Here is an 11079-nt window from a genome sequence, read left to right as displayed (position 1 = left end):
GGCAGTGCTCCAGCATGGCCGCAGTCAAATTACTGAAACAAGTAAAAGAGTAAAGAGTATATATATATCTTTTACTCTTTTACTTGTTTCAGTCATTTGACTGTGGCCATGCTGGAGCACCACCTTTGGTCAAGCAAATCGACTCCAGGACTTATTCTTTGGAAGCCTAGTACTTATTCTATTGGTCTCTTTTGCCGAACCGCTAAGTTACAGGGACGTAAACACACTAGCATCGGTTGTCAAGCGATGGTGGCGGGACAAACACAGACACACAAACATACACACACACACATATATATACATATATACGACGGGCTTCTTTCAGTTTCCGTCTACCAAATCCACTCACAAGGCTTTGGTCATCATGTTAACCATGACAGAGAAAGTTGTCATGGCAATACCTGTGTGGCTATGGTTTCTACCATACTGTGGGTTCTTATTTCTTTGTCCTCGGGCTTATCCTTATGACAGATTTCATTAGAGAGTGTCCTATCTACATATATATGTATGTATGTACATGTGTGTGTATGTATGTATGGCTGAATGTATGTATGTATGTATGTATATGTATGTATGTGTATGTATGTGTGTATGTATGTATGTATGTATGTATGTATGTGTGTATGTATGTATGTGTGTATGTGTGTATGTATGTGTGTGTATGTATGTATGCATGTTTGTGTGTGTGTACTTATTTGTGTGTGTGTGTGCAGTGGTAAAATATAGTGTCACTCCCTCTATAAGAAACCGAATCAGCAGAGTCATTGATATGTTGGAATTAAAAGGATGGCAAATGGTAAAACATGGCAATTACAGCAGATGACGTTTCAAGTTGCAAATTCGCGATTTGAGACGATGACGTGTTAGACTAGTGTTTTTCCTATCGGAACCCACGTGACTTCAGGAGTTCATATAATATTTTGGTGTTAAAATTTATGAGCAATAAACTAGTTATACTTTTACAATACTCAAAATACTTTTTATGTAACAGTGTGTGTTTTTATTTAACATGGTGGGTGGTGAGGTTCAGCAGAGCTAAAGAGGTTAAAGAGGTTCATAGACAAAACCAAATTGAGTATCACTATGTTAGACAGAACCCATAAACCCTTTCAACCTGTTAAAGAGCAATGTATACTGAAGATAATACATAGGACTGAGGTGTAATCAATAGCAGCCAATCAGAAACGTGTATTTAAAAACCCACCAACGAGTACTTGCCGCCTTGTGCAAAACAAAACGTCAGGTGGCTGAGACATGTACACGCACGCCTCTAGTTAATTCGTTTTCCCCCACTGAATTAGTCTAATTCTTTTCATTTATTTTTAATCAGTTGTTTATCACCCGTCCAGATCTGAAACATCCCCCCTCTCCTTATTTTACATTCTTTCTATCCATCCTGTTTCACTTAAGAGGCAAGTTGGTTTCACTGACTAGGGATAACAGGATTAACTGGAAAATAAAACAGAAAGGTAAGAGCCTTGTGTCACTTTTAAGTTTTTAACATTTGTTTACTAAATAGAAATCCATTCTCTATCCACCGCATTCGATTACATTAAACAAATATGTCATTGCATCATTCTATGTCTTGTCAGCAAATTTTAAGTAAATTTTTCGTAAACACATTGTTGTTATGTAACATTTGCTCGCTGACATGGAACTTTTCGCTGTAGGGACTCTTTTCATTGACATTATTAAATAAAACAGTCTGGGGGAAAGTCAAGAACAACGAAATATCTTTCTCCTTGCCCTCAGAAATCGTTTCTAATATGCTTACATAAGCAAACAACATTATTTTTCTACGTAAAAACCTGTACTAGGTCTCACAGCCTGTTAGAAATAACAGTCAAATCTTGCATCATTTAATCCTCCGATTTACAACCTCCTGTTTAATTAATAGGGCGCTATGTTAGATTATGTTGTCCCAGTTATTCTGCGTCAATGAAAGTGATATTATTACGGCTGTAATATGTTTTATCTTAGAGGTCAAATACCACCGTGTGCTGAACTGTAGCTGAAACAAAAACAACAATCTATATTTATTTCTTAGTTCAGTTTTGCTTCTCAGCCAAAATTTCGCTTTAGATTAGGTCATTAACAAACCCTCATTCTCCGAAAAATGCACCGATTGTTACACACACGTTTCCTTCAACCAAAATAGATTTCCCATTTAACTTCCAGTCCATATGTATCAGACTATGTATGAGATTATAGTCGTTCTTTCTTTGGTATGTATGTGTGAATGGGATTTAAGTTACTGCTCCATGTAATCATATTACATATGCTACCACAACAACATGTTTGTCTTTGCTGTTTCTTCCTGGTTCACCTACACACACTCACTCACAAAATGAAACGTACTGTTTTCAAGCTACTTAACTGCGTAGGCATGACTACAGATGTGTACCACCCTTCGACTTTGTTGCCTCATAACTTCCAGAAAGCAACAAAGTCGGATGGGGGTTACACATCTGTAGTCATGCCATCTTCGAAATTGTGGAGGGCATCTTTTTATGAAAATAAAGTTTTGAAGATTTTTTTCATCACCCCCCCCCCTCCTCACCATCCCACTCCGGACCGATTTTGGCCAGCTTTTTTGCACTTAAAAATCATGGGAGGGACCTTTTCGATAAAAAAAAAAAGAAAGAAAAAAGGTAAATATTTTCAGAGAGAAAGGTTTGCGATGTAAGGGAGATCTGGCTGTTGTTTCTAGCACATCCCAAGACCACCCTCCTCATTTTCACCCTCATTGATGTTTTTTCAATATTTTCTTCCATTAAACACATTTTATGAAATGATGATGCCGAAGTAACATACGCGTGGTCCATTGATGATGAAGGGGTGGGTGAACAAGAGCTACATATAGTTTTATAGAAGATCGAAAAAAAAAACCCATTATCGATTACTTCACCAAACGGCAGTTGAAAATCAAGCCCTAATTTTCTTTGTCAGTTTGCCTGCCCTTTTGTTCTCTGATGACCCTTTGACCATTGACCGTAACAATTTTCTACCTCCGAGAGGGGAAGAATTAATTTTGTCCTCGGACCAGAATCCGAGGAGTTGGTCATTCTATGACCGGACATTAACTTTTTACTGATGACGTCGAGCTAGCAGAACTCGTTAGCACGCCGGGGCGGAGTGCTTAGCGGTATTTCGTTGGCCGTTACGTTCTGAGTTCAAATTCCGTCGTGGTCGACTTTGCCATTCATCCTTTCGGGGTCGATGAAATAAGTACTAGTTACGCACTGGGGTCGATGTAATCGACTTAATCCCTTTGTCTGTCCTTGTTTGTCCCCTCTGTGTTTAACCCCTTGAGGGCAATATATATATATATATATATATATATATATATATATATATATATATATATATATATATATATATATATATTAATAGTAATGGTATGAAAACAAAAGAATGAATGAGACCTCGATATTATGGAAATAGAGGAATTTATCTAATATAATGTGACAATTATTCGGTTGCCATAATATTCGGAGTTTTGTTATGGCAACCGAATAATTTGTCACATATTATATTACACACACACACACACACACACACACACACACACACACACACACATATATATATATATATATATATATATATATATATATATATATATATCATCATCATCATCATCATCATCGTTTAACGTCCGCTTTCCATGCTAGCATGGGTTGGACGATTTGACTGAGGACTGGTGAAACCGGATGGCAACACCAGGCTCCAGTCTGATTTGGCAGAGTTTCTACAGCTGGATGCCCTTCCTAACGCCAACCACTCAGAGAGTGTAGTGGGTGCTTTTACGTGTCACCCGCACGAAAACGGCCACGCTCGAAATGGTGTCTTTTATGTGCCACCCGCACAAGCCAGTCCAGGGGCACTGGCAACGATCTCGCTCGAAAATCCTACAGGAGCCAGTCAGGCGGTACTGGCAACGGCCACGCTCAAAATGGTGCATCTCATGTGCCAACCGCACAAGAACCAGTCCAGGGGCACTGGCAACGATCTTACTTGGCTTGCCGGGTCTTCTCACGCACAGCCCATTTCCAAAGGTCTCGGTCAGTAGTCATCGCCTCGGTGAGGCCCAATGTACGAAGGTCTTGCCTCACCACCTCAGCCCAGGTCTTCCTGGGCCTACCTCTTCCACGGGTTCCCTCAACTGTTAGGGTGTGGCACTTTTTCACGCAGCTATCCTCATCCATTCTCACCACATGTCCATACCAGCGCAATCGTCTCTCTTGCACGCCACAACTGATGCTTCTAATGTTCAGCTTTTCTCTCAAGATACTTACACTCTGACGGGTATTCACATTGACATTACACATCCAACGGAGCATACTGGCTTCATTCCTTGCGAGCTTACGTATGTCCTCAGCAGTTACAGCCCATGTTTCACTGCCATGTAGCATGGTTGTTATATATTTGTTTTTGGAACAGTAAATCTTCCAGTATGTAACACTATAAATAATAGTGTAGCATGTTGTAGATATTGGGTTAAAAAAAACCTTGGATTGAAAAGGTTGAAGGCTATGCATAGGACTTAAACACACAGTGATACACACACACACACACATACATATAGGTGTAGGTGTGGCTGCGTGGTTAGAAGTTTGCTTCCTAACCACATAGTTTCGGGTTCAATCCCACTGCATGGTACCTTGGGCAAGTGTTTTCTACTATAGTCTTTCTACCAATGCCTTGTGAGTGGATTTGTTAGAAGGAAACTGAGGAAAGCCCATCATACATGTGTGTGTGTGTGTGTTTGCCCCCACCACTGCTTGGCAAGCAGTGTTAGCATGTTTACATCCCTGTAACATAATGGTTTGGTAAAAGAGACCGATAGAATAAGTACCAGACTAAAATTCTTCATAGCGGTGCCCCAGCATGGCCACAGTCTAATGACTGAAACAAGTAAAGGTTAAAAGATACATACGGAGAGAGAGAGAGAGACAGACAGACAGACATGCACACATTTACATATGTGCTTGCAGTTAAATATCATCCATGAGGCTGCTTCCTGTTAAAATACTGGAAGAAAGGTCAGAGAGGAGAGTCAAGTCGAAGTATCTCAGGCAGATTAGAAAAAGCTGTTGCTAGATTCTAGTTTTTTGGTCTGAGGTAGCATGATGTGATGTTGGAAAGTGCGACTTTGTAAAGTATAAATAAGTTCTCTTTCTTTCTGTCTGTCTGTCTTTCCCTCTCCCTATCCCCCTCTCTCTTTACATATATGTGTATGTGTATAGATATGTGTGTATGGTATATATATATATATATATATTTATATATTACAGATTCCATCACATGCCAGGAGGAAAAACTAAAAGTAGTTGATAGCTTCCGTTACCTAGGTGACCAAGTCAGTAGCGGGGGGTGGGGGTGGATGCCCTGAGAGCATAGCTGCTAGAATAAGAATAGCCTGGGCAAAGTTCAGAGAACTACCTCTGCTGATAACAAAGGGTCAATCACTCAGAGTGAAAAGTAGACTGATGCATGTGTATGAACAGCCATGCTACTCAGCAGTGAAACGTGGGCTGTGACTGCTGAGGACATGCATAGGCTTGAAATAAATGAAGCTAGTATGCTCTGCTGGATGTGTAATGTTAGTGTGCATATACGACAGAGTGTAAGCACCCTGAGAGAAAAGTTGGACATCAAATGTGGTATGCAAGAGAGATGACTGCGCTGGTATGATCACAGATGAGGACAGCTATCTGAAGAAGTGTCACACCCAAACAGTGGAGGGAACCTGTGGAAGGGGTAGATCCAGGAAGACATGGGATGAGGTGGTGAAGCACGACCTGCAAACTTTGAGCCTCACAAAGGCTATGACAAGTGACTGAGACCTTTGCAAATATGCTGTGTTTGAGAAGACCCAGCAAGCCAAATGAGATCGTAGCTGTGGCTGATGCCAGTGTTGCATAACTAGCTTGTTTAAAAGTATCCTTCAACTGTTGGGCAATATGCTGTGCTTGAGATAACCTGTTGAGTCAAGTGAAATCGTAGTCATGGCTGAATTTGGTAAACAGAAACTGAAAGAAGTTTATATATATATATATATAGGGAGAATTCATGGAAAAACAACAGATGAAGACAGGTAGTGTAGAAAACAAACAGATGTATTAGTATAACACTCGGGAATTGAAAAAGTCTTTAACGTTTCGAGCCTACGCTCTTCCACATATATACATGTTCTTTCTTATGTATATATATCCTTTTCTGCCAGATCAGATTGGAGCCTGGTGTAGCCACCTCGTTCGCCAGTCCTCAGTCAAATCGTCCAACCCATGCTAGCATGGAAGGCGGACATTAAACGATGATGATGATGATAAATATATCTATATATTTTACTGCCTCCTTGCCTTGACATGGTGTGAAATTTGTGAGTGTCCTTTGTTTCCATTCTTTTGAGACATGTCTGGCCATGGGGAAATATTACCTTACTTGGAAATGTGGAGGTTGGCAACAAGGGCATCCAGCTGTAGAAAATCTGCCTCAACTGATTCTGTCTGATCCATGCAAACATGGAAAAGTGGATGTTAACCAATGTTGATGATGATGATAATGACGACAATAGCAATGCTTTGTAGGGAAATTGTGGCAGCATTTTTATGGACAGATGCAGTTTTTTTCTTTTCCTGTTGCTAACTCTTACTTGTCTTATGAGTAAGGATTTTTTTTTTTTTTTTTTTTTTGCTAGAGGAATTAGAAAGTGCAGAGCTACTGGGCAGACAATTTGTTGATAAGAAATGTCAAGAAATCCAACAAGCTGAGCCCAACCAAAACTAGTGACATCACTGATTGTGGCTGAGCTGCAAATAGTGACATCACGATTCATAGCTCAGCATACTTTGGTAAACATTCAAACACACACATACACATGCACATACACATGTACACATACACACAAACACATACATGCATTCATGCACATTCACATATATGCACAAACACATGTATGCACACACATATACACACTTGCATATATTCTCATGTGGGCAGTCACACACACACACACACTCTGTTCTTCTTTCAGTTTCCATCTACCAAATTTTTTCCCAAATCTATAGTACAAAAACCCTTGTCCAAGGTGCTTATGCTGCACAATGAAACTGAACCCAAGACCATATGGTTTAGAAGTGAACTTCTTAACCACATAATCATACCTGCACCTCCTAGTTTTATCAAATTTTGCAAAACAAGACTTGATAAGAGCATAACCCATACAACAAGCATTAGTTTCTTATCATAATAAAGAAAATTTAATTCAGTCAGATGTTCATATCCTGATAAGAACCTGACCTTTTTAGCAATTATATTCTTTGGGGATATGAAGACTGAAAACGTTTTTAAAGATCTTACAGTCTTAAAATTCATTGTTTCTAGTTTCCAGAAGCTTCTCTGTTACCAAAACTTTATGTATGATCTTTTGGCACAGGTTTAGAAGCTTACTTGGCAACCATGTGGTTTCAGGGTCAGTTCTACTGTGCAGCACTTTGGGCAAGTGTTTTGTGTTAAAGCTTTCTTATTTCTTTATTGCCCACAAGGGGCTAAACATAGAGGGGACAAACAAGGACAGACAAAGGGATTAAGTCGATTACATCGACCCCAGTGCGTAACTGGTACTTAATTTATCGACCCTGAAAGGATGAAAGGCAAAGTTGACCTCGGCGGAATTTGAACTCAGAACGTAACAGCAGACGAAATACCGCTAAGCATTTCACCCGGCGTGCTAATGTTTCTGCCAGCTACCACCCTTTCTGCTGACCAATACCCTCTGTGGAAGCCCATCATGTGTGTATAAATATGTGTGTGTGTGTATACGTGTACACGCACATACATATATGTCCGTATTTATATCTTTCTATCTGTCATGCTGCCTCTGGGCTTAACAGCCCCCATTGATTTCTTTATGTGCCTATCCTTATAACCTCAGTGGAATTTGAACTCAGAACGTAGCGATGGATGAAATACTGCTAAGCATTTCATTCAGCGTGCTAATGATTCTGCCAGCTCACCGCCCTAATAATAATAGTAGTACAGGACTATACTGTGTGGGGTTAATAATAAATAAGTGAATTAAAAATCTGACTAAATAAATAAATAAAGCAGTTAATATTTTTATGTTTTGAAGAAAAATTTAATTCTAACCAAATCTTACATTTCAGATGGCTGAGCAATCTCTGGCCGGCTCCTCTCGTATTGACCTTGATGAACCAAGATATGACCAGAACACATTCAAAGGTCGTGCTAAGCATTTTTTTATCACCACAAACCCTTTAAATTTGTTTACATCATCATCACAACTTGCCTCTGCTAAAACAATTGTTGAAGGTTACAGGTGAGAGGTTCTAACTTTTTTACCTGCACCCAACTTAAGTATATTCCCAGTGAATGCTCATTAGCTTCTTAAACTGAGGATTGTGGGTTTAATGGATATAAATTTTCTTTATGGCAATGCCCCAACATGGCCACCACCAAATCACTGAAATTAGGTAAAAGAGTAAATGACCACTATTCTTTTATTCTTTTATTTGTTTCAGTCATTTGACTGTGGCCATGCTGGAGCACCACCTTTAGTTGAGCAAATCGACCCCAGGACTTATTCTTTGTAAGCCTAGTACTTATTCTATTGGTCTATTGTTTAGTTGAAGAGGGAAGGGTAGTGCCCACTGTCCTCTCCGTTTTTGTTTGGGGCCTCTAAGTACTGGGGTTGGTTCATTCGATTAAAAATTCTTCAAGGCAGTACCCCAGCATGGCCACAGATTAATGACCAAGACTAAAAGGGGAAAAGTAGTTAATCATTTTATCAATTGTGTTATCCGATTTTTATTTGTTTCTCTTTCTTTTTACCCATTTTTTTCTTTCTTTTTCTGTTTTTTTTTTTTCACTACCCCATCCCTCTCTTAACTCTTTTTTTCTCTTTCTCTTTCTCTAATTCTTCTCTCTTTGATTAGAAACGGTGAAAACTTCCCTGGAAAAACTGATGATGATATCTGGAGAGCGAAGCACCTCTATGATTCAGCATTCCACCCAGACACAAGGGAAAAAATGTTTATTCTTGGTCGAATGTCAGCTCAGGTGCCGATGAACATGACAATTACAGGTTGCATGATGACATTCTACAAGTAAGACAACTGATCTCTTTATTTCCTTTTGCTCATGCAGTTGTTGCTGTCGTTGTCTTTGGTGTTATTGTTGCTGCTATTGTTGTACTTGTCACTTTTGTAGCTCTTGCAGTTTATTGTTATTATTATTATTATTATTATTATTATTAGTAGTAGTAGTAGTAGTAGTAGTAGTAGTAGTAGTAGTAGTAGTAGCAGCAGCAGCAGCAGTAGTAGTAGTAGTAGTAGCAATAGTAGTAGTAGTAGTAGTAGCAGCAGCAGCAGTAGTAGTAGTAGTAGCAATAGGAGTAGTAGTAGTAGCAGCAGCAGCAGTAGTAGTAGTAGTAGCAATAGTAGTAGTAGTAGTAGTAGTAGTAGCAGCAGAAATAGTAGTAGTAGTAGCAATAGTAGTAGTAGTAGTAGTAGCAGCAGCAGCAGCAGTAGTAGTAGTAGTAGTAGCAATAGTAGTAGTAGTAGTAGCAGCAGCAGCAGTAGTAGTAGTAGTAGCAATAGTAGTAGTAGTAGTAGCAGCAGAAATAGTAGTAGTAGTAGCAATAGTAGTAGTAGTAGCAATAGTAGTAGTAGGAGTTGTTGTTATATTTAGTTGGTTTAGATCAGCAATTTTCAACCTTTTTTCCTGTTCCATGTCAAAGTAATTATAACAGACACAATGACACCCCCACAGCTGTTACGGCACACAACATTACGGTTTTATTTAAAAGTTTCACTACATCTAAAAATAAATAATCTGTATTGAAATTATCTGAAAACAGAGGTGGGTGCATACAGTGCATTTTGCTGGCTGTGTGGTTAACAAGCTCGCTTTGCAACCTTGCTGTTTCAAGTTCAGTCCCACTGTGCAGAACCTTGGGCAAGTGTCTTCCACTATTGTCTTGGGCTGACCAATGCCTTGTGACTAAATTTGGGAGACAGATGCATTTTGTGATGTCGGGCGCAAAAATACCTTAAGCTATATATATTTTTCACTGACGTTGTTTTTAATATACACATTATTATATGCCATGTTCAATATACACCCCTATATACCAAGTTCTATATATACATCACTACACATCATGTTCTATATACTGACTATATGCCATGTTCTATGTGCACCACTATATTTCATGTCTTATATACATCACTACATATCATATTTTATGCACATCATTATATGCCATCTTCAATATACAGCATTACATACCAAGTTCTATATATACATCACTATATATCATGTTCTATACACTGACTATATGCTATGCTTTATGCACACACTTATATTTCATGTTTTCCACACTACATACATCTCAACCTACCGTGTTCTAAACACATCATTATATGCCATGTTCGATATACATCACTATAGTGATGTTGATGATGATGATGATGATGATGATGATGATGATGGCACTGACAACTATGTTAAGCTGGCAATATTACCAACTTTAAATATTTTCTCTTTCATTCTTACCCCTCTATCTCTCAATCACTCCACTCTCTCTCTCTCTCTCTCTCTCTCTCTATATATATATATATATATATATATATATATATATATATACATACATACTCTTTTTGTTTCTTTCCAGAACACCAATGGCTGTGATATTTTGGCAGTGGTTTAACCAGTCTTTCAATGCTATCGTCAATTATACCAACCGAAGTGGCGACACACCAATTCCTGTTTCGTATGTTAATTAAATTTTAATCCCTTTCTCCAATTCATTTCTTTTCCAGACAAATTCTAAAGATTCCTTCTCTCCCTCCCTCTCTATCTCTCTCTCTCTTTTCCATGCACACAGTCACACATATACATACTTAGCACTCACATGTATACACACATTCACAACACACTCTGTTACACATATACACACAAATATCCTCTGCTCACAAATGTACACTCACACTTTCTCACACACATTACACTGAACACATACATTTGCACATTCATACATACAATCACACATAC

General features: G+C 38.8%; 1 protein-coding gene across 1 annotated transcript in view; it reads left to right on the top strand.

Annotated features, from left to right (window-relative positions):
• The first annotated feature begins 862 nt into the window (after positions 1–862).
• LOC106868929 (sideroflexin-1) overlaps positions 863–11079 on the top strand; it is a 20968-nt gene continuing 10751 nt past the window's right edge. Inside the window, exons 1-4 of the mRNA XM_089362342.1 lie at positions 863–1469; positions 8172–8344; positions 8961–9131; positions 10700–10798. Of these exons, the coding sequence (XP_089218468.1) occupies positions 8172–8344; positions 8961–9131; positions 10700–10798 (443 nt within the window). The 5' untranslated portion in view covers positions 863–1469. The remainder of the gene's footprint in view (positions 1470–8171; positions 8345–8960; positions 9132–10699; positions 10799–11079) is intronic.

This window comes from Octopus bimaculoides, chromosome 14 (genome assembly GCF_046866305.1).
Source record: "Octopus bimaculoides isolate indiv1 chromosome 14, ASM4686630v1, whole genome shotgun sequence".
NCBI classification, from domain to species: Eukaryota; Metazoa; Mollusca; class Cephalopoda; order Octopoda; family Octopodidae; genus Octopus; species Octopus bimaculoides.
Note: the sequence above shows the minus strand (reverse complement) of the source record. Positions and strands in the feature narration are given on the sequence as shown.